The sequence below is a fragment of the Colletotrichum lupini genome, chromosome 10, assembly GCF_023278565.1.
Source record: "Colletotrichum lupini chromosome 10, complete sequence".
In the NCBI taxonomy this organism is placed as follows: Eukaryota; Fungi; Ascomycota; class Sordariomycetes; order Glomerellales; family Glomerellaceae; genus Colletotrichum; species Colletotrichum lupini.
The window spans coordinates 76,996-100,489 of NC_064673.1; the positions used below are offsets into that span (position 1 = coordinate 76,996).

General features: G+C 49.4%; 7 protein-coding genes across 7 annotated transcripts; 4 read left to right on the plus strand and 3 right to left on the minus strand.

The window, feature by feature from the left end:
* Positions 1-1,053: 1,053 nt before the first annotated feature.
* Positions 1,054-2,529, plus strand: CLUP02_17235 (uncharacterized protein; the record flags this gene model as incomplete). Its single annotated transcript, XM_049296148.1, has 4 exons — positions 1,054-1,096; positions 1,241-1,430; positions 1,497-1,843; positions 1,907-2,529. The coding sequence occupies 4 exons, from the start codon at positions 1,054-1,056 to the stop codon at positions 2,527-2,529; spliced, it is 1,203 nt and encodes a 400-aa protein (XP_049137372.1).
* Positions 2,530-2,996: 467 nt separating this feature from the next.
* CLUP02_17236 (Rieske domain-containing protein) lies at positions 2,997-4,334 on the minus strand (the record flags this gene model as incomplete). Its single annotated transcript, XM_049296149.1, has 2 exons — positions 2,997-3,450; positions 3,511-4,334. The coding sequence occupies 2 exons, from the start codon at positions 4,332-4,334 to the stop codon at positions 2,997-2,999; spliced, it is 1,278 nt and encodes a 425-aa protein (XP_049137373.1).
* Positions 4,335-6,106: 1,772 nt separating this feature from the next.
* On the plus strand, positions 6,107-11,044 carry CLUP02_17237 (uncharacterized protein; the record flags this gene model as incomplete). The annotated part of the gene is made up of 8 exons (XM_049296150.1): positions 6,107-6,911; positions 7,014-7,257; positions 7,328-7,585; positions 8,562-8,663; positions 8,743-8,791; positions 9,072-9,465; positions 9,527-10,431; positions 10,487-11,044. 8 exons carry the CDS (start codon positions 6,107-6,109, stop codon positions 11,042-11,044), a joined length of 3,315 nt encoding a protein of 1,104 aa, XP_049137374.1.
* A 1,930-nt stretch (positions 11,045-12,974) lies between these two features.
* Positions 12,975-13,537, minus strand: CLUP02_17238 (uncharacterized protein; the record flags this gene model as incomplete). The annotated part of the gene is made up of 3 exons (XM_049296151.1): positions 12,975-13,196; positions 13,315-13,340; positions 13,429-13,537. The coding sequence occupies 3 exons, from the start codon at positions 13,535-13,537 to the stop codon at positions 12,975-12,977; spliced, it is 357 nt and encodes a 118-aa protein (XP_049137375.1).
* A 228-nt stretch (positions 13,538-13,765) lies between these two features.
* Positions 13,766-16,270, plus strand: CLUP02_17239 (FAD dependent oxidoreductase; the record flags this gene model as incomplete). Its single annotated transcript, XM_049296152.1, has 1 exon — positions 13,766-16,270. The coding sequence occupies one exon, from the start codon at positions 13,766-13,768 to the stop codon at positions 16,268-16,270; it is 2,505 nt and encodes an 834-aa protein (XP_049137376.1).
* Positions 16,271-16,377: 107 nt separating this feature from the next.
* On the minus strand, positions 16,378-18,806 carry CLUP02_17240 (uncharacterized protein; the record flags this gene model as incomplete). Its single annotated transcript, XM_049296153.1, has 10 exons — positions 16,378-16,409; positions 16,491-16,782; positions 16,846-17,107; positions 17,179-17,279; positions 17,345-17,429; positions 17,501-17,768; positions 17,835-17,901; positions 17,973-18,579; positions 18,658-18,722; positions 18,777-18,806. The coding sequence occupies 10 exons, from the start codon at positions 18,804-18,806 to the stop codon at positions 16,378-16,380; spliced, it is 1,809 nt and encodes a 602-aa protein (XP_049137377.1).
* A 1,479-nt stretch (positions 18,807-20,285) lies between these two features.
* On the plus strand, positions 20,286-21,731 carry CLUP02_17241 (uncharacterized protein; the record flags this gene model as incomplete). The annotated part of the gene is made up of 3 exons (XM_049296154.1): positions 20,286-20,483; positions 20,581-21,178; positions 21,244-21,731. The coding sequence occupies 3 exons, from the start codon at positions 20,286-20,288 to the stop codon at positions 21,729-21,731; spliced, it is 1,284 nt and encodes a 427-aa protein (XP_049137378.1).
* Between the last annotated feature and the right edge of the window lie 1,763 nt (positions 21,732-23,494).

The following is a 23,494-nucleotide window of genomic DNA, read 5'->3' on the forward strand; positions in this document are numbered from 1 at the left end:
AATCGTCATTTTTCCATCCTGAGAAAGATATTTTCAGGAGTCCATTCTGACGTATATAATTGATTTCGCCTCTCATGAGTCCAAGAGTATAGTCAGTAATTGACTCGGCTTCTAAGCACAGCGCTGCTCAAAGGCTCCAGAGATATTGCAGAGTGCCAGCTGAGAGTAGGCAGTTAGGGAGCGTTCACACCGTTGAAAACTGTTTCGTATCTTGTGTGGCTTGTCTGAGAACTTTCGAGGAGAAACATAAGCTCTCTGTAAACAGACTTTTGAAGCTAGATATGCAGTTTTTAATGATCTCGATGCTTGCCTCGAGAATCTTCTAATCACGCAGATGGGATTTATCAAGTATAATTTGTAATAAAAAGCTGGAAGCATTGAGAGTATTTCATGGGAAGCCTGGTACATCTTCTGTCTTGTAAGGTAGCGGAGTTAAAGTCAGCAATGTGATTAGTTGACTTCTATCGCCAACACCATCTGCGTGGGGCATGGCGTGATCATGGATTCCCACGCTTGTTACCTTAATGTCATACCCGATGTCTGCAGCTCGTGGCTTCCAGTTGGCCAATTCAACTTATCGAAACTTCGGGGTCAACTTCGGCAGTCTTGATGCGGGTCCTATCGTCACGGTTAATGCCAGCCCTGCTTGACTGCGTCCACCTCCGATCCTACGTTGCGCCGGGGAATTGAAGCATGATATTTTGAAGCGACTTACCACGCCCACTTTCACAATTGCGTGCTGCTCTTGTTATCTTAATTTGCCCATAACTTTGCAGTTCTGATGCAAACTCTGAAATTCCGAATTCTTTATGGAGCCTGACGTGCTTGCCAACCTGAAGGTGCTCGAGGGTGTTAAACTCAGCTAGCTGCTACGAAGTAGAAGTGCCGGATACGTTCTCAATCTTCCCAAGAGTGATCTTGATATCTGTGCCTTCTATCGAAATCGCTGGGAAGTAACATCATCATGGCTTTGGAGCGATTGAGCCAGATTTACCGATCGTGTCTTTTTCAGATCATCATTGTTGGGATTGTGGCTTTTTGTGAGCCGGGAATATGGACAGCACTGAACAATCTCGGGGCTGGCGGGAACGCATCCGTAAGTTTCATCGTCTGATGGGTTGTGCTTCACATGCTAAGAATTCCTGATAGCCTCTGTTGAACAATGCCGCCAACTCTCTTACATACGGACTCATGTCTGTGGGATGTTTCATAGCAGGAGGCATTACGAACAAGATTACAGCAAAATGGACTCTGTTCATCGGTGCGGCATTCTACACTCCCTACGCGGCAGGGCTGTACTGCAACAACCGGTATGGTAACGAGTGGTTCTTACTGCTTGGTGCCGGGCTTTGTGGCATTGGAGCATCGCTGTTGTGGGCGAGTGAGGCAGCCATTGCAGTTGGCTATCCCGAGGCGGAGAAGAGAGGCCGGTAAGTTCTCTACACCCGTGCTCTTTTAACACGCTGATAGCAGCCGACTGACAAAACGTCACCCAGATATGTCGGAATATGGATGGGCATTCGACAAATGGGGCCCCTCGTTGGCGGCGCAATCTCCCTGGCGCTGAACATCAAGACAGCCGAAAAGGGCAAGGTCACCTACACAACGTATCTCGGCTTAGTTGCCATCTCATCTTTGGGAGCACCCGCCGCTTTATTGCTATCACAACCCCAGAAAGTCATCAGAACCGATGGCACAAAGATTCCGTACATGAAGCAGACCAACTTCGCCATCGAAGCTAGGGCCATTTGGAAACAGCTAAAGAACAAGTACATGTTGCTACTCATCCCCGTTTTCTTGGCTGGCCAGTTCGGCACCACCTACCAGGGGAATTATCTCACAAGTACGTCTCCGACATAGTAGCCTTTACTCATGAGCATGCAAGTGACTAATAATCGATCAAAAGCGTACTTCACCGTCCGGTCCAGAGCCTTGGCATCGTTCCTCATAGCCATTGTCGGTGCCGCCGCGAACATAACCACCGGCGCAATTCTGGACGTTAAACGATTTGAACGCTCCACCAAATCCAAGGTCGTCTATATTATCATTCTTGTCTTCATCACGACCGCATGGATCTGGAATGCTATCATTGAGACACGCCTATCACGCATGGAGGACCCGCCGTCTTTCGACCTCGGTGATGGTCCATTTTTCAATTCTGCGTTTACGGTCTACATGTTCTTCAAGTTCTTTTATGAGATGTTGCAGACATACATCTACTGGCTGATGGCTGAGATCAAGGGCGCTCAGGGTGATGGTGATATCGCGCGCACCACGGGAATCTTACGATCGTGGGAATCGATAGGTAGTACGATTGCCTACGCCGTTGGCGCGACACACTGGCCCAACAAGAACCAGATGATTTTGGGATTCTCTCTTTGGGCTGTCACAATTCCTTTCACGCTGCTTGCTGTTTTTGGTAACTGGAACCAAGGCGGGGAGGAGACTTTGCAGAATTCAGATGAGTCTGAGAGTGATCTGGGTGTCGAGGGAGTTGCAGTTCAGAGCAAAGGGCAGGAGCAAGTATAAAGGTATTTTAAGAGCATCTCCAACACGGAACGACCCCGATATAAGACAAAGATTACACTTTCCTTGAAAAATGAGGCTTAGAGCATGACAGTCCGCACAACCACCATGATTGAGACTTATATTGCATCAAGTGTAGGAGTTCTTCATGAGCTGTTATTATTAGTGGAGAATGGAAACGGAGTCCGGCAAGTTTCCCGCGCAAAATGTTCCAGAACACATGGCAAAAGAAAGAATTCTTGATCACTCCGAATTTGAGAACCACGAAATCATCGAATACCTCGCTCAGTGACGACGGCATATTGGCAACTTGTCATGGAAAGAATGCTCAAAGTGTCAATTTCGCCCAATTAACTAAGGTGGTGTAAAATGAAGGCTATCAATATCCAACGCCAAAGGGTGAGATGCTCAAGTCTCGCCATGATCCATGCCTGCCGTCCTTCGGGCTTCTACTTCACAACAACTTCGAATCAAAATGCAATCGCCTCATCAAGACACATCTTCTTGTTGTCGTCCATTCTGCCTTTGCCTCTGCTACAGCAGTCGATTGCCGCACAAAGCTGTGAATCACTCTGACTCGCCGTAGCTGTCTTTGGCACCTGCTGCTGCGCCGGCCAGATCTCGCTGCCGGATTGTTGCTCCTTCTTCCAGTGCTCGGTGATGATCTCGCGCACCGTCTTCTGGAAGAAGAGAGGACCCTTCTCCATCTCAGGGTGGAGCTCGCCGTTGACAAAGATCCCAGCGTTAATGTTCTTCTGGGCGTTGGCGCAGAGGTACTTGTCCTCGGACATGATGCGCTTGTACATGTCACTGATGACATTGAAGTCCTCGTCGCTAGAGTTCTTGTTGCGGTAAACCTCATAGCGCATCTGGGACTTGGAAGGTCCGTCGGGAACGAATCGCTGGATGAAGAAGAAGTGTGGTCTTAAAGAAATGTTAGCAATGGAGTACACCTTTCGTAAGTAAGGTACGTGAGAAACTTACGAGACGTTCATAGAGGCGTTAGGCCAGAAGTAGGTAGCAGCGACACGGAAGCCCTTGGCGATCTGCTCAGGTGTGGGCTGACCAAAGTGCTGAATGTATGCGTTCTGAGTGTTGACGAAGTAGGAGTTGAGGTCTGCGATGGAGGGAATATCTGGGTGGGCAGTCGGGCAGTGGTAGCACTCATTGTAGTTGTCGGCCAGGATCTTCCAGTTCCACTCTCCCTCCATCTCCCATTGGTGGTCAAAGACGTAGTCCTCAAAGTTGTAATGCTCGAATCTCTCCTGCTCATCGATGCCGAGGAAGTCATCGTTCCACGCAATCTCGGGCGTCTCGGCAGCATCAAGGTTGACCCAGATAAAGCCATTGCGGTCGACGTGAACGTGAATGGGGAACAGGTTGTTCTGAGACTTGTCGAAGCCCGCAAGCTCCTGGTAACCAGGAGCCTTGGCCAAGTTACCCGCCAGACCGTAGGACCAGCCATGGTACTTGCAGGAAAAGACGTAGCTGTTTCCCTCTTCCTTGGTCACAACGGGGAACGCTCGATGCCGGCAAATGTTGTGCAGGGCGTTGATGTTTCCTTTTCGGTCTTGGACAATGATGAATTGGTAGCCGGCAACATCGTAGCGGACCCAGTCACCAGGATTGGGGATTCTGGCCCTGTGTGTAGTGAGGAGCCATTTTCTGGAGAAGATGGCACGACGTTCAAGCTCGTACATCTCTTGAGAGGTGTACCAGGAGGCAGGAAGGGCTCTGACAGGGGTTTTCTCATCCTGGGCAGCAGGCTTGGAGCCGCCGAGGCCAAAGTAGTTCTTGAAAAGTGACATTGCTAAACCCGCAATTCTATGTAAGATGATAGCTCGTTGGAAACGATGAGAGCTGGGGAACTGGAGCTGATGCTCGGTAGTTGTAGTCTGATGATTGTGGTCTGATTTGGCTTATCTACAACTCTATGGCCTGAGATGGCAGTCCTTCTATATAGCCATGATAAGCCCTGGCCGGTAGACTGAGTCCGTGTTTCGCCCTTTCCTATCTCCTGGACTGGAAACCATCGTTTGGGCCGGCCGGTGCTCGATGTCGCACACCGAACGCCTCTGACAATTCCGGACACCCATAGCCATCAGGTGGCTGTTGATGCGGTCGTGAATACCGATCACATGACCGGCAAACACATCTCACGCGGACCGACTCGTACTCCAAACACCATGGGGTGGGATATACGGACCGAGCCGCGCTGTGATGGTAGAGGTCCTGGGTAAGCTGGGGGCCCTTGAGGGCAGTGTAGATAGGATTCATCATGGTGTATCACTTGATGCAGCACCCACCCCCAGGAGTCTAGACTTTTCAAAGCCGTGTTTTGAGCTGGACATCCTTCCATGAAGATCCGGTCCATCTCTACACACAGACTTAAGGTTGATCATCCCTGCTTATCACAGCTTCGACCAGTCAGTCCCCTCAGAAGCTCCCCCGGTCAGTGGAGTTAGTATCTGTCACATATCTGGCACTAACGAGTATCCTTTCCCAATCTGGAAACTTTTCACTGTGCATTCTTCATTGGGTAGTCCCCCCAGTCCCCGCCTCGTGAACGCCCAGGCGGTTTTGACTCCATTGGCACCCGATGGTTACACGTCGTTTTCCAGCCGCTGCTCATCCTCGATGTCAACAACGTAATGCCTTTGGCTCCATTGGCGTCAACGTAGCACTGTGTTCGTCCCATTCGCTGCACCCTGCACTCCTCTCGTACCATTTGTGGCGGCTCGGCGTACGTGACGCCGTCGGCGCACTAGTCCGGATACCCTTGGTGTGTTGGCCGCGGTGCATCAACTTCAAGTGCCTGTCACGCTCGGTACCAGACCGGCACTTTGCACTAGATTACCGATCTGCGATGTAGGGTACAGCTGTCAACGAGTCAACCACCTGGTCAGGTCATAACATACAGGCACACCGAGGATTCCCGTATCTATCGTGATGGTGTTGACCGTATCTGCTGTTTATGGAGAAGACGACTAAGTCAAGGAGAGTCTGGTAAGGATCATTGCTCTGCTTACACTGGGTTCCAGGGTCTTATCGCGATTCATCCGGGGGCATCCCTGGTGTTTGCCCATGGGTTATGGAATATCCAACCGAAGCAACTCAAAATGTCAGCCAATGCCCCGTCTCTGTCTTTGACCTACAAGATAAACTTGCATTGCAGTGTTTCTATTCAAGAACGCGAAGATCACGATCTGATGATGCTCATGTTTTTTTTTTGGAAGATAGAGAGGGATACACCACTCAAAGAAAGCCGGTCCCCGGATACCTCATTTCGTCACGTGATCGGCATTCGGAATGCCAGCCGACATCGGGACCCCTTCCGCTCTTGGAGGCGGGGGAGTTCACACGGGTCACCGATAAGTAAACCGTCTTCTCGCTCCGTGAAAGTGACGATGCAAGGTATTCAAGGTAACACTCGACTTATTTGTTTCCGTCTCTCTGTGCCGTCTTGGGAACCTCCATAGTCGAAAGAGATCTCTACTCTGCTTGGCTGCAAGAGTCCCTTTTTGACCAAGTTCTTCCCCCCCTCTCCCGCCGATCCATGTCATTCTACTTTTTCAACAAAATGGACCAGAGCAAACCCTCCTATCTCATTGTTGGCGCTGGTGTGTTTGGTGTGTCTACCGCCTATCACCTTATCAAGAAGTACCCCGATGCATCCGTGACCCTGGTCGACAAGGATGCATTCGACGCCGATGAGCGCGTGGCCGCCTCATGGGACTGGAATAAGGTGGTCCGCGCCGACTACGACGACTTTACCTACTGTCAGCTAGCCCTGGAGGCCCAAGACACTTTCAAGAACGACCCTCTCTGGCAGCCCTATTTCCACCAAACGGGTGTTTACTGGATCTGCCGAAGCGACTACGCCCAGAATGTTATAGACCATCACAAGAAGCTCGGCCGCAAAGACGATATTATTGCTCTGCCCATCTCTGAAGCTCGGAAATTGTATAATGGTCTTTTCGAAGATGCTGACTACTCTGGCGCCAAAGAAGTTCTCGTCAACCGTGCGAGCGGATGGGCGGCTGCTGGCGACTGCTTAAGAGCTGTCACTCGCGAATCTATCAAATTAGGCGTCAAGTATGTGACGGCTGAAACTGCTTCTCTGGAATTTGACCGGCGTGGCAACTGCACAGGTATCAAGACGACTACAGGAGAAATTCTGACCGCGGAACACACTATTCTCTCCACGGGAGCTTACACGCCAAAGTTGCTGGAGTTGAGTGCCGCAAAGAGCGGCCTAAGCAACCTCCGAGCCGGTGACCGCATTCTGGCTGCTGGAATCACCACTGGCATGGCGGAGCTTGACGAAGAGGAGTACAAAAAGTATGCCGACATGCCCGTCGGGTTCCAGGGGTACACAGGACATGGTATGTTTTCTCTCTCTATTTTTGTCTTTGTTAACGACGCCGCACCTTTTTTTTCCTTCCGCATTGCGATTAGGCGGGAAAAATAACTCACAATCGAAACAGGAAAGCCCTTTATCGGAAGCATTCCGCCAACGAAGGACAGAGAACTCAAGTGGTGGGGATCCAAGATCTTCTCAAACACCAAAGAAATCCTGCCTGGTCGCCACGTCTCAGCGCCTCCACCGGCGAAAGATTACAGTCAGTGGAAGGTGTCCCGGCAGCTCAAGGAAGATATCGCTGAGCAGCGTAATCTGTGGTATGGGAAGAAGAGCGCAAACTGGAAGATGACCAAGCACCGGATCTGCTGGTAAGTGAATTGTTAATGATGATCAAGCCATGTTTTAGATTTCAAAGCAACGTGCTAACTGTGCGTTTAGGGATGCCTTCACAACTAGCTCCGACTTCATCATCTCTCCGCACTCGGCGGCCAAGGGTCTGTATCTCGCCACGTGTGGCTCGTTCCACGGCTTCAAGTTCTTCCCTGTGCTTGGCAAGTATGTGATCCAGATGCTCGAAGACTCGTTGTCGCCAGAGCTCAAGACGAGATGGGCGTGGGACCGTGAGCGCCCGGATCATCTCCAGAACCCAGAGTATCCCAACTCTGAATTAACCGACCTTGTGGACCCGGTAGCAAGGTTGTGATATGTGAGGCAGTTTGGTTTCATATGTAGTTGCATCGGCATAGATCAACGGCGTACATACATGCTTAGTGGAGTTGACTTGGTAATCCAAGGTTTTATGAAAGGTCATTGGTTCCCACTCTCCACATCACCGTGTGCACAAAAGGCCGGAGACACGATGATTCATGATAGGTTGGTTCTTAGTTAGGCGCAATAATTACATGCCCAGAACATGTTGTCGTGGCTGAAGCAGAGACAACCTGTCAGTAGTGTCGCATTGTCAGTCTGCATGCTAACGAGCTCTCAGGTTCTCCACGCGGTAGGAAGGCGAAATCCCATCATTCTTTTTTCCCCTCTTTCACCGAAGTCGGAGACTCCATTTCTTTCTGATGCCAGACATCACTCAAAATTTACCGTGGGATTTCCAAACCGTTATTAACTTTGGGCTCTGCCGTGTAACACAAATACGGTACCTTACCCCTACAACCAAGTACTAATTGATGAAGACGTCGACCAAACGACCGAACAAAGACCTCATTAGTCTAGGATGAAAAGCGCTTCGACTGAGTTGGATTCACTACACCAAAAGATAGTGTGCTGGTGAATCTAGTTCACCTATGGCTTCTACCTTGGTAGCTTGATGATGGACGTTGAAGATCATGATGGAGTTGTCGATCTCGGATGGTCGGCTTCCCGAATTGTCAGCGAATTCTTCGGTAGACAATCCACGTGACAAGGATATAGCCTCAAGCGGTCCTTCTTATCTCTTCTGACTGCCATGGTTTATGCTTTCCGTCCCTTATCGAGGGGCTGTCTTACCTAGGGGGGGTTAGACTAAGAGGGGGATGCACGGTGACGGGGCGCCCCTCATCGGTTTAGTCCGTACGGTGCGGGGTTCGTGGCAAGGGGTGTTTATAATTTTGAAAGTATTTAGTGGAGGCATGTACGCTTCCGGGCCCCCTTTGCAGTGCTGCTCGTGTCTTCTTCCTAGGGCCGTGAGATTCGTCAATGACATGCCGCCAGAGGAGGGCTCCATCAGTTCGGCCAGCTTGAGGGGGAGAAGACGCTCACATCATGCCTGTCTCACTTGCAGGTCTGCCGCTTTTTTCCAGCAGGAATTCGTTTCTTCTCGTGTTAGGGATTGTTCGCTGACGCTTGTTCGCGCCGTACAGGAGGAAAAAGACGCGGTGCCCGGGTGAGAAGCCGGCGTGCTCGAGTTGCGTACGGTTGTCTCAGTCATGCTCTTACCCTGTGGTGAGACCTTCGCAAAGCGGAAGATCGGTACGCATGCCATAAGTACTCTTGCCCCTACTGATATCAGACGCCTTACCACCGATAGGATGAGAGACTGCAAACTTTGGAAGAGAAACTGGATCTCCTCCTTAGTGGAGGGGGCTTGTAATACGACACCGCACGCGAACATGCTTCGTTCAGACCATCTGACCGGGTTCTTAGACCGAACCACCACGCTCGTCAAGGACAACCACAAACACAACAACAGGCAACGTTCGAGGAAGTCACCGATGCGTCGGAAAAGTCATTTTCGGCAACGCCGCCATCTCGGAGGAACCGGCAGGACTACCCGACCGACAACAGCAATTCTGTCGTCTTTGACCCAGATGACATGGCGACGGGCATTAATCTCTACTTCAAGTACTGCCATCGACAGCCGATTTGGTGTTTTGAGAGAGACGAAGTCGGCGACTACGACTCTTTGCCAGAAGAGCTCGCCAGCAGTATCCTAGCCCTGACATCGCGGTTCTCTGAGCAACGCGATCACATGCAGCTCTTTAGCAGTAACGCAAAGACACTCGTCATGCTTCGAATCGCCAATGGCACCGTGGACATCACGACAATAGAGAGTTTATGTCTTCTGTCTTACGCCTCTTTCATAGGTAAGTACCTCAGCGCAGAGCGTCGTCGTGATGTAATTGAAATGGGAAACTGATCTCACAGACGGCAATGTGCACCTGGGCCAATTCCACCTCGGCCTTTCGCTTCAGCTGTGTCGGTCAGCCATGCTTGATATAGAATCTGTCTATGCGGTGGATAATTCCACAACAGACCGAAAGAAAAGACTTTTCTGGAGCCTCCAGTTGCTGGAACAGTCCTACGGCCGCCAGGATGGGTTATTGAGCTTTCCCAATGACGTGCGCAGGCCTACTCTTCCGTCAAGCGGTAATCAGTCGGAGCAGGACTCGTGCAAGGCGCCACCACTACCCCGAGATGATCTTGGGACCTCTTCCCCTGGCGAGACGGGCATCTGGAACACGAGTGTCTGCCTGGGATGGGTTTGGAGCCAGGTCAGGAAATATGTCTCGGATTGCTCACGAAACATCCTCAAGGAACCATGGCGGAATGACTCTACCTACGCCAAAGTCCTCTCAGACTTCATGGAGACGGAAAACAGGATACCCATGTGCCACCGTTATGACTCTGTCAAGTTCTACGAACGAAAAATCGACGAACTCAAGGTGAACCGGGACTACTGGGCACCATGGTTGAAGGAGCAATTCACTTACCATGCGATACCCACAGTCCTGAATCATCCGTTTCTCTACATCGTTGGAGCCCAGCATAACCCAAACCTCGGTATCCCAAACACATTCTGGAGGAGGTCTTCAGAACAAGCACTACTCCACGCCACTTGGATTGTCCGGATGATTGACATGGTTGTCGACAAGCAGGTACCGCTGGTAGACCCTTTCTTTGGGCATGTCGCTGCCATTGCTGCGACGGTTCACCTTTACTACTGCTGCGCGGCGGCGGCGAGGTTAAAGCACAAATCTAATACGGACTTTGCTAAGTGCAGGAGATTCTTAAAGAGCTTCATCCCCTGTTCCGCAGCCTGTGGTGCATTGGTGAGTTAAATACCAGTCACGCAAGAAGTTCTTTATGGTTGACCATGACACCTAGGACCGTAACCTCGACAGGATGACCCGCATTGCTGCAGGAACCGAGAATATGGACGTAGAAGACTGGATGCCGTCTAAAATCTACCTCAGCGTCCCCTTGATGTGGGAGATCCTTCAATTCAACTCTACAACAGACTCTCAGGAAATCCCAACCGCCGGCCTCCTGGACGCATCACTCACACCTGCTGTACCACCTGTTGATACTAGCGACAGCTCAACCCTCGAGATCATCGTCGCCACATCTCCGGAGATCACCATCAACATTGCAGACGGTGGGCAAGAGGCGCCGACGTCGACATTCAAAAGGACGCACAACGTTTCCTCCAATCCGGCAAATTCGACTGCGACATCATCATCGTCGTCGACGTCACGGGCCACAGTGTTTGACCCGCCGACCGTCGAGCAGATTGATAGCCTAACCTTCAACACAACACCATGGTTATACGCGGACCCCTCGCAGCTCGTGGGCATTGGGGATATGAGTTACCCGCAATCGGAACCAGGAAATGCATGGTGGGAAGGGGAAAACTTCAACAATATCATGTTTAATCAATTTTAGCAATGAAGAAATTTTCGCTACATAATGCCGGTTTTACCCAGTGGTAAGCACGTATAGATCACCTCGTTGACTTCATGTCTTGTGTCTTCTTGATGCGTCAAATAGCCGCTCCAATATTTAGTTACAAAGTTGAGCTGCCATGATAGACCTCTTTGAGCAGCATGGTAACGTATTGTCATGTTGTGACCAAGACTTCTTTTCAGACCCTTGATGGCATGGATTCAGAGACGCAAAGCAAGGTGGCACACGATGCTCGAGTCATTGATTCGTCTTTGACGTTTACCATCGGGATCCGTCACCGGACTGACACGGTGACACGAGGGCATCAAAACGCCAAGCAAGATGCCACGATGGGAAAACTGTTAGGTAATATGAACCAGCTCGGGGAAGTCACCGAGGAGAAACTCGCAGCCCATGCAGACGCGGCGCCAGGCGGTTTACGAACTTGGAACGGCGCTTCTTTGGTGAGCCCCCAATGTGGTGGATCATGCGGGGGAGGAGGCAGGGATCAAGCTCTCGTTTTAGACGGAATTATTTTATGAAGGCAAATCGGGGGTGTCACGGATGGGGTAGCCGGGTAGCCTGGGTCGTTGGGGTTGCAGAGCGGTTAGAAAAGGCTTCGGAGTGATAGGTAGATCCTGTCTTGTTCGACCAAGGTCGTTCTAGACTGCTCGATGGGTCAGTCTCCTTGGCCCCGAGCACGCCAACCCTTACGAGTCCAGTTGGGAATGACAGGGCACACATTCGCTCATTTGACTTTGCCGTTAGGCATAAGTCCGCCGCCCGTCTGGATTATTATTCGGCAGGGAGAATATAGAGACTCGCAGAGGTGTTCGTCTTCTCCCAACGGCTGTTCTTCTTCACCCCTCCCTCAAGCGCCTTGCTTTCCCTCTGCCACACATGCCAAGAATCAGGGTCCTGAGCCAAACCGTTTTTGACGCACAGTAGCATTCATAGCCTTACCGTTTCTGAGAGGCGGTACCCCCTGTCTTGTGGAAGCCGGATGCCGACTGCCATGGGCCGCTTCTCACTCCATGGTCACTGCGATTGAACCCAGTGCAAAGCACTTGCCATCCAGGCTGGCAATGAAGCGCCAAAGGAGGGAATGATGATCTTCTTCTGAGTTCGAATAGTCCGCTCTTGACAATCGCTAGGGTACTTTAGGACACGTAGTTCTGCTCATTTGTTATCCCCACATCGCATAAGAACAGAGCTGCGATTGCATGACTCAAGCGGGCAAGACGCTCCGAACGTCAGTCAGCCTTGGTGAGCCAAACATCCCACTGCCGTTGACCAACTTGCCAGCGCACGATCCGTAACGCCAAGTGCGGTGGGCAAACGACAAGGGTTGTGACTTTCAACGTGAGGCGGGTGCTGCTGATAACCACATAAAGGCGACAAGAAATTCGGGGTCACAACGACTACAGGAAAAGTTTCTACCCCTCCCAGTCACGCGGTGATGGGATCCCTGGAAGTTGTGCCGTGGTGTTTTGGCTCGTTTCGACGAGAGCCCGACTTGGTGGGAACCAATGCGATGCTAATATCGAGTCCTATCATGACAATAGTCCATCGACTTTTCGGACGAATCCCCCGCGGCCGTTTGGCCCGACGCTCACCGACACTTGCCTATAGCAGACTCTGGTATCTCAATAGTCGGGAATTGGATGAACGGCACCTTGCCTAGAGAGATTGTGGTTATCGGCAACTTTGGAAGCACAGTGAAAGAGGCGATTGGGACGGGCTGGACTGCGCATCCGGACTCGGCTGCACGTCTAAGTCACACCGATTGCACAATAGTTATGGTGAAGGAGAATGCGCGAACAATCACAAGTTGTATCATATGATGATGGAAGGCGATGGAGGAGGGGGGGTGCTGTCTGACGTCGGAGCCTGGTCGTAAACCGGTTGATGCCCAACAGTAGATGGAGCATCAAAGACTCATCTTCCTTCCAGCTTTCGAAACGTTATCTTCCTCGCGATGATCCATAAAGAGCATCAGACAGATCACGATCATGATGACACAGATAAGGCCAAACACCCGATGGTTATGGTGGCCGGGGTTGAAGGGCACCGGCGCAGTGGCCGAGTTCGGAGCAGAGCGCACGAGGCACCCCTCCCCCGGCTGGTATGAGCCGGCCTCGCTCGTCCAACCCTAGGGGGTTTGGTATAGCAAAACGATAGTGAATGTTGGCAAGAGGCCAAGTTCCAAGTGCAAGCGCAACAGGCTGGTTGCGCCCGCTATCTACCTCTGGTTGCAAAGGTGACCATACCATGACCGAATCAAGCGCAAGTGAGTCTATGTGGCGATAAGCCTTTGCGAACGTGGTGTTGATGGATCAATATCATGAAGGTGTGAAGTGTGTTTGGGTTCCTTTGGGGGCCACGCGCATCGGCCAACGCGGGCGGCATCGGCTTCAAGAAACCGATCAGGTGACCGCCGTCTTGGGCTCTCCGGGCCACATCTACGGTGCTGCTATCTATAGCAAGCTCCATGTCTGTTCTCCAGGTTCTCCACACCGACAATGAGGCTAGACTGAATTGGGGTATCGCAGACGGGCATGGGTGACTTATAAGCCGTCTTGCAACTGTACACGATGCTATCATCTTGAGGGGTTATCACCAGAAGAGTTCTTCTAAACCCGGAATACATCATTATTATTTACATCTCCTTTCCCTTGTCACCAGACAAGAAGGATTCACACATACACACACACATACATCATGGATCCCTCACAGCGCGTCGTCATTATCGGGGCCGGCATAGTTGGTACCAACATCGCTGATGAGCTGGTCTCGCGGGGGTGGACCAACATCACAGTGGTCGAACAGGGGCCATTGGCCATGCCGGGTGGCTCAACATCTCATGCCCCCGGTCTTGTGTTCCAAACCACGGGTTCCAAGACTATGAGCTCCTTTGCAAAATACACGGTACAAAAGCTGCTCTCAATAGAATGCTTCAACCAAGTCGGCGGCCTTGAAGTGGCAGAAACACCAGAGAGACTCGAAGAACTCAAGAGGAAACACGGTTATGCCTCCTCCTGGGGCATCGAGGCCAATCTGCTCACCGCCGACGAGGTCAAGAAGATTTACCCCCTTATCAGCACAGACGTGATTCTTGGCGGCCTGCACATTCCAACCGATGGTCTTGCATTGGCTGCTCGCGCAGTTCAAGTGCTTATCGAGCGCACTCGGCAAGCCGGTGTCCGTTATCTTGAGCACACCCCGGTCACGGGCATCGCGCGGAGCCAGGGCCGAGTCACAGGCGTCGAGTCGAAGAACGGTGCGATTCCCGCCGATCTCGTCATCGCATGTGCCGGCCTGTGGGGCGTTGAGGTCGGTGCCATGATCGATCTACCGATCCCACTGCTGCCCGTCGGCCACCAGTACGCAAAGACGACCCCCGTGCCAGCACAGAAGGGGAAGAAGCTTGAGGTGAACGGCGCTCAACTACCCATTCTTCGCCACCAGGACCGGGATCTTTACTACCGCGAACATGGTGAACAGTATGGTATTGGCTACTACGGCCACCGCCCCCTTCCCGTGGTCGCTGCCTCGCTTGGCGAAACGCCCAAGCATGTCGATGAGCACAATATGCCATCGCGTCTAGACTTTACCCCAGATGACTTCAAGCCGGCATGGGAACTCACTAAGAAACTTCTCCCTGCCCTTGCCGAAACGGAGATCGAATACGGCTTCAACGGCATCATGTCTTTCACTCCAGACGGTGGTCCTCTCGTCGGTAGAGCGCCCAATTTGGAAGGGTTCTTCGTCGCAGAAGCAGTCTGGGTGACACACTCCGCCGGTGTTGCTCGCGCGGTAGCACAGCTTCTGACCACCGGGAAGTCCGAGGTCGATCTCGGAGAGTGCGACATTTCTCGCTTTGAACAAATTCAACTCGCGCCCGAGTACGTCAAGGAGGTCTCTACGCAGAATTTTGTCGAAGTTTATGACATCTTGCACCCTCTTCAGCCGCACGAGTCACCGCGCAACCTCCGCGTCAGCCCGTTTCACTCCCGCCAGAAGGAACTCGGCGCTTACTTCCTCGAGGCAGGGGGATGGGAGCGTCCGCAGTGGTTTGAAGCCAACGCGGCGCTTGTCAGGCAGCTGCCTGACAAGTGGAAGCCAAAGAAGCGTGATACCTGGTCAGCGAGGTACTACTCCGACATTGCTGCCGCAGAAGCCTGGAAGACACGGACAGCGGCTGCAATGTACGATCTCACGCCAATCCGCCGGCTGGAAGTTTCTGGACCCGGATCAGCCAAGCTTCTTCAACGGCTAACCACGAGCAATATCGACACAGCGCCGGGTAATGTCACCTTTACACTTCTCCTTGATGACGAAGGTGGTGTTCTCAGCGACATCTTTGTTGCCAGGCTTCGCGAAGACACATTCCAGCTTGCAGTCAATGGCCCCGTTGACTTTGCTTACTTGGAACGAGAGGCTCGTCTCCAAGTCAAGGCGTCGCCGGCCCAGTTCGTTCATGTCCGCGAAACCACCGGAGGTACGAGTGGCATTGGTCTCTGGGGACCCCGCGCCGCCGACATCATCACTGGTATCAGCTCAGACAACCTCAAAGACATGCCTCACTCGCAGGTTAAGACAGCAATCATTGCTGGTCTCCCGGTTACTGTCGTGAGCCTATCGTTTGTTGGTGAACCCGGCTGGGAGATTTACACCAGTGCAGAAAACGGCTTGCGTCTGTGGGATACTCTTTGGAAGGCTGGTCAGCCCCATGGAGTCATCGCCGCAGGTCGCAGCGCCTTTAGTGCCCTGCGCCTGGAAACTGGATTTAGGACGTATGGTGTCGATGTGACCACCGAGCACACTCCCTTTGAAGCCGGTCTTGATTTTGCCGTCGACTTCGGCAAGGAAGGGTACGTCGGTCATGACGCCATCAAGCGCCTTGCAAAAATCAAGGTCAACAAGCAACTCCGTTGTCTTACAATCAATGACGGGAGCTTCGTTGTTCTTGGTAAGGAGCCCGTGTTACTCGATGGGAAAGCAGTCGGGTACGTCACGAATGCCGCGTTTGGCTACACAATCGGGAAGCCCATTGCCTATACGTATCTGCCAAGCAGTGTGGAAGAGGGCGACGTCGTGGAGATTGAGTATTTTGGAAGGAGGATTGAGGCAACTGTGACGACGGAACCACTCTGTAAGGCACAAGTGAGTGAGCAGACGGCCATCCCATCACCAAAGCGGATCATTATGAAGTCGAGGTTGTAATCAGTTGATGGGTAGGCGTATGGGGCGTTTTACGGGTACTACTTTGCATGATGATGAATCAAATGAACTTTCAATAATAGTAATGTGTGCGCATTATGAGGACTATCTTACATGCGAAGCTTCTGGAACTGAGAAATATCTAAGCAGAGGACTCTACATTATGGAAAAGACAGGTATCACTCAAATCTGACGCAGGCGTTGTGACTACCCTGTTTCCTACCATCGATATAGACAGTAAACTCCACAGATGCCCCCGATGGTATCATCTCTACCACATAAGTCATCTTCTTAGCCATCGTACCATCAATAGTCATGATGTCAGGCAAACTGGAAAACGGAGCGTCGAGCTTGCAATCAATGTAGCAAAAGTCATTGACCTGAAATGTGCGCCGATCTGGCACTTCCGCCGCATCGCATTCGCAGATGCCAACAGAAAAATGACCTCCGACGTCTTCTTTATAAATCTCATAATAGGTGAATCGTACTGGTACCTTCTGAGAAACAATTTCGCCCTATAAAGAAGTTTAAAGTGTGAATTTGGTGTTCCGCCAGGGTGATATATGCGGGAGATTTACTTTTCTCAGGTACCAGTGCATTTGATTCTTGGCTCTCCAGACCCCCAAGTAGACATCGTACTCTTTGTCTTCTTGAAGGTGCTTCTCCCGATCAAACTCCGCTCGGTAAGTAACTCCGTAGCTTGATCTTGATACTGTCGAGGTCACCTGGATAGTAGGCACCTTAGTTCTGTAATCAGGACGTTTAATAAGGGTTTGATATTCAGCTCGGTAGCCATCAAGAAATCCCTTATGGACTGCGCCTCTGCAGATTGCGGTTCTTCTATGCACGATATCAGCCTTGATTGGTACGCTCTTTAAATACTACATATGAAGTAATGAATAGTCACTTACGGCTGTATACCCCCCGACTGCAGGACTTTCATCCCATGCTGCTCCTTGAGATGGTCATACAGGTATGGACTGGCGCCTAATCCTCCGACAAGAATGATTCCCTACGTAGGGAAGCACAGGTCAGTGATTCAAACATTTTACGATTGATATCTTGTTTTCGGCTTACGGTAATTGTCAAGCCAGACCTCGTCGCCATTCTGATCTGCCTCGCAACCAGCTCATCAATCCCTTCAAAAGAGTCTATGAAGGCTCTTTGGATGTGGGTTCTATTTCTACACTCAGCTAATTGATAAAGACGTTATTCAAGGTTTGATTTACTTACTCCTTGAAATGAATCCTTCCATTCTTGATGATTGGCTCCTTGCAGAAGTCGTTGAGATTGGACTCGCTGAAAGCTTCGGCTGGTATTTCAACAATGTATTCTCGATGGGTAAGATTGGGTACGAAAGTTGGTTTGATGAGTGCCTCCCACTCATTTTTCATGATTCTCTTCTTCCCAGTGTCACTCAGATGGTTCCATCTTGAGCCCAAGCGAGCTTTGCATGCTCTCTCAAAGGCTTCGTCAATGAAGATACCACCACAAAGGCTACCTATTAAGTAGGCGTTGTCAGCTTTTATTCTAAGCCGACCAATCTCAGTTATATGAATGGTGTTACCTGTTCCTTCCACTGCTTCTTGCATCGATATGGGTTTGGTCTGATCGATTTGGTAGCTGATGAGATCCTAATGATAATCAGATATATCAAACATAGACGGGGCCAATATTCGAAACATCGAGGAGAGTTTACACTTACCACTGTACCACCACCAGCATCGCAAATGATGTACACATCGTTCTTGCTCACCTTTCGGCCTGGCTCGCTCAAAGTTGACAGAGCCGCGGCTTCGGGCTCAGGTGCCAGAGTCAATTTAGTTTCTCCTGCCGCCCGTGAATAGAGAATTCCTGCCTGCTCCGCGGCTGTCTCCATTGCCTGCCTCGCATAACCCTTCCAGATGGCAGGTACTGTGATGACTATGTGCAGTCTCATGGCGTCGACGACTTCTTTCCCTCTCGCCTTAGTAATGGTATACATCGTGTGATTGAAGAGTGCCCGCAGAAAATCCGCCACAAGCGCAATGGCAGTCTTCCCAGAGTCTCTCAACATTCTCTTGCCTCGCAAGATGAATTCAGATGCGCAAAGTTCAGGGCCAAGATCTTCGTCTTTGAGGAGGAGTAGTTTGAACCAGCGGATTGGGTCTGCATCATCAGGTATATCATATCCCCACATCATCGTTTCGTCTTCGTAGTAAAGCTCTGTTGGGGCTTTGCCTTCTTCAGGACCCTTACCAGGCCAGGTGGTGATGATGTTGATGTGGTCGTTTTCGAATTCTTCAGTCGTAGCCCAAGCTACCCCAGAGTAACTGAGTAAGAATCACTTCGTTAAAAAGAATGTTCTCAAGTCCAAATTCTGAAGAGAAAGGGAGACTAAGTTTACATACGTCGTCCCAAAGTCAATTCCAATGACAAGTAAGTCATCATCTTCCTCACCATTTGATACCCTCCTCTGCCCAATGTGAGATTATGTTTCGTTGGAAGGAGTATTGCGTTGAAGACTAACCTGCACTTGGATATTGTACGCGGGTCGCATGACCAGATATAATGCTTTGTTGATGAACTATATGGAGCACGTCAAGAGTAGTAAGTAGAAGGCCTAGATGCAGATCGGTGTCCAATGATTTACATTTGAGGCTGGTCATTGTGGAAACTTTGCTGCCTTTTATGGTCGACAGAGAGGAATATTCAACGTATGTTGGCGGCCTGCAGGCGAGTGCTCAGAAGATAGATGTGTCTGTCAAGGCAGGCTATGCTAAAGATTTTCTTTGGGGGCGGGCGCCTGCATTTCAGGCTGACCACCGTCCTGATCTTTTCCACAAGTACCACAATGAAACAAAACTACCTCCGCCGCGAAAGCTGTTACTAAATGATCGAAATTCAAGGCATGGTATATCTGGATAGTTGGATTCCCCATAGGTTTCTTTGGCAGATGCTGTTTTGGACAATTACATATATCAATTGTACTGTAGCTACGCCCATTTTACTGCTGGAAGTGATCGGTGTTCTCCAATTGCTGTGCGTTGTTTGGATCCTGGAAACATCACCGATGCAGGCAGAAGGCTGCCAGGCTGTACGTGTTGGTTCTTGAACAGACTCTCACCTGAATCGACATGTCATGAACCCTGCATTTTCCCCTTCTCGGCGCTTCGGCACGAGTCTGTACCGGTAACAGTTCCTGTTCGCCTCAAAAAGTTCTAACCTGGCTGGAAACGACTGTTCCGGCAAACTTCAGCTGCAAATTTTCTGATGCACACCTCCCTTGCGTTCAAGTTGTCAATTTCACAGATCTGAGGTTTGAGACGCAGTCTCATGCAGCATTCTTGAGTATGGAAAACCCTGGCACACTCAACGAGTTTCTTCCATCCCGTGCTGTAGGATCAAATTCGTCAGGCGACGGAATCAACGGCGCCGTTTGCTGACACGACAAGCCTAGACGCCGTTGAGCCTGCTGCATCACACCACAAAAAAAGTTCGGTGAATAGGAGCTGACCTGCAGCCAGGTCATTTGGTGCTTGGCGACTCGTAACTGATCAATCAGAACGCCGAGAGTACAATGAAAGAGGAAGCCTACTCGGACTTGGAGGCTTTTTGTGTGACTGTGCTCGGTCCAACGGCCGTCCACCGAACTGATTTTGCCTCGTAATGCACGCAAGGGGTGCCACACCAACTTCATCTAAAGAATTGAGAATGTTCATACTAGTAGGCGAGGCTCACCAAGCCAACTGACCGGAATTACCAATAAAATTCCAGGGCTAACTTGGTTTGTTTGGCCCCCGCAGAATGATGATCCTCCGCCGTTGGTTTAAGGAGAGCCAGCGTATCCGAATTTGCGCCGAGCTGAAGCTCCTTCATGACCCATTAGCTGCCATTACCTTTGGCGAAACAAACTGACACCCATGCTTCTTAAAAGCTACAAGGACGAGATCATACCCATTCTTCTTCTTTCTCAACACTGCTGAGTCCATTCTCAAGTCAACGGGACCTTTCACATATTTGTCCCAGCCTTTTCATCATGACAGAAAAGAGTTCGAATGTCTACAACTCATCTAGCCGACCGCAAGCTCGTCTAACATGGCCACGAGATGGTGAACGATCGACTTCAAAGAGGGAGCTTCCCCGCCACGACAACTTTCAGGAGCAAGATTACTTCGACACGGAGGCAGCCGGAAGTCCTTCGTTGACATGGAGGAGCGGAAAGTCATCAAGATCTGTAAATACTACGTGCTGTTCTATATCACAATGAACAGAAGAAAGTAACAAGCTTAGAACTGATAGATCTTGCTAACCTAAAAATTGAACTTCTGCAGTCCACAATTGATACCAATTCAATTCGGCAATCGGAATCCTCGGCCGAACTAGACCTGAATAGCTTGGGTCACATATGGGATCAGAGGCCAACCCCTGAAAGAAGTGAACTTGAAGGAATTAAGGATGGATTAGATGAGAAGGAGGTCACACTACAGTCTTTGAAAGTCGAGCTGCAGCGAAAAGATGCCGATCTCGCTGATTTGCGTAAACGCTGGAAGCAGACAGCTAAGGAGCTAAACAGGCTGAAGATGTCACAAAAAGGAGGACTTTATGAAGTGACAGATCGGCACCTGGTGGAACTGGCCACCAGACTACGATACAATATTCGAGACCTTGCGATCCGGCATTTTGAGGGCAAGATGAGACCCCGGGATTCAGTCCACGAACCCAGAGGATCCAGATTCTTGCATTACTTCGGCCCTGTTGTTCATGATACAACAGTACAAAACGCCCTACTAAAGTCTGGAAACAGACGCTCGAGCGTTATGCAAGCATATCTGTGGGAAATTCTCACCGCAGAGATATTCGGTCGATACCTTTGGACAGGATCCGAACTATCTGGGGCCATTCAAGTCTTGAATAACCACATGAGACAAGGTAGGAGTATAGAATCCGTCCCATTCTCACGTTGAGACACTTTACTGAAATGAATTGCAACCAAGAGAGATGTCCAATTGCCAGTTTTGACGTCGAGTCCTGTCGGAGTTTCCAAATGTGGAGTACACAGACGACAAGTATGATCCTGCACACCATCGACGCGAAGAAAGAATCCGCAGTCAGGCGGTTCATTGAAAACACGGTACGAGATACAGCATCCGGTATAGTGGATGCAGTCGCTTCCCTCATCATCATTGAGAATGATGAGTTGGGTTTAGAGATTGAGAGGATTCTGCATGAGGCTCTAGCTCTCGATAAGGAAATCTATAGACAAGTTGCGCGTGTGGATTGGATCACTTACGAGACACCGATGATCTTTGATCCCGAGCAAATGGAATGGGAAGGAGACGATGAGGCGGGGAGACGAGATCAACCAGTCCGCCTTGTTGTGGCTCCGGCTTTAAGAAAGCGAGGGAAATCAACTGGGGAAGACTTCGATGTTGATCGATTACTGCTCCCCATGATTGTTTCACGTCTTGGTCCTGGGAACTGATCGAACACGAGGTGCCGAGATTTCTGCAAGAACTTGTATCAGTCGGGTTATGATTGACATGAATAACGAGAGTCTTCGGAGCTTAGGACATCAGGAGGGAGCCAGGACTGATGTGAACGTAACGTATCTAGTGAGGGGGCAGAGTGGAATGCCGGTCAATACATCATTGATCACCTAGCTAAGGTAGTTCCATCACTACACCCTGGCATGCATTGGTAAATTACACCCTCGGCTCTAGGTAATATTGCCACTCTGATTAATTAATTTATTCTTCCACTAAAACCTAACGACCAACTTCTTCCCGGATACCTTCCCCTTGCGCAACTGGTCTAACTCCTCTAGCAAGATATCGATACCACCACTAATCTGTTTAATGAGTCGACCCACCCCCTTTTGGCCACCCCCCCTTTTGGCCACCCCCCCCTTTTGGCCACCCTATTAAAACATAGTATTAAAACATCGCCACTAACTATACTTAATTAATTAATTATTTTTTATTACTATAATAATATAGTTATTATTCTCCCTAAGTAATTCGACCCTTACGAGTCGACTAGGACTAACTAAATAGTTATTAGAGTCCTCCTAAGCTCTTTATATATCTTAAATATTCGTAAACTTAGTATTTAGGTTTATTAATATACTCTTCTTTTTCTATAGCCTTAATTGGTTAACTTTAGCTTTTAGAACTCGAATATAGTACTAAAATATTACTAAATAATAGGCCTACTCGCTAAATACTTTTTTTATTTTTCTAAATAGTAGTCGTTAAGTATTAAGTCAAAGCACCCACTTTTAGGCACCCCCCCCTTTTGGGCACCCCAACAAAACATAGCATCCAAACATCAATACCAACTATAATTAATTAATTAACTACCTTCTACTGCTATAATAATATAATCAAAATTCTCCCTAGGTAATTCGACCCCTACGAATCGATTAGGACTAACTAGACGGTCGCTAGAGTCCTCCTAAGCTTTCTATACGTTCTAAATATTTATAAACTTAGTGTTTAGGTCTAGATATATAATCTTCTTTTTCCTAGGCCTTATGCGCTTAATCCTAGCCTTAAGAACTCGAACTTAGTATTAAAATATAGCTAATTAGTAGGCCTGCTCTTTAAAAGCTTTTTTTACCTTTCGGAATAGTAGTTATTAAGTACTATTATCTAGATTAAGCTCTATAAATAGCTTTAAGTAATCGCAGAGCTCGCTAGCCTTCCTAGGAGTTAACTAGTTAATAATAGAGGTCGCTAATGCTTAGTTAAGTGGTCTACTAATATTATTAGTCGTCTGCCCAGCTTCTATGCCCCTTTTAGATAATATAACTTATATAAGTAGGACTATTAGGTTAAGAAGTAGCTTAGTTATGTTAAGTAGCTATAGTCTAGTTACTTTCTACTTATTTCGTATATTTAACGACGTTAAACTAGCTAAACAAGTAAGCTAGTAGTAGCTTAAGAAGTACCGCTTTTTAATAATAGTAGAATTATTTACTATATCCTCCTTACTAAGCTCCTTTTTATATATAGACTTAATAGGCCTAAAGATAGCTATATTTAATAACTAGAGGATATAAGAAGTATATAGTAATAAGAATAATAAGTAGACGTTATTTTTATAGCACTCTTATATAAATTCTGTCGTTATATAACTCCTATACCTATTTAGTACTAATAGTCGAGGCTAGTTTAGCTTACTAAGCCCCTTAATAGGGGGGGTCTTAGTTTATAATAAGAATACTTCCTTTAGCTAGTAAAGGGC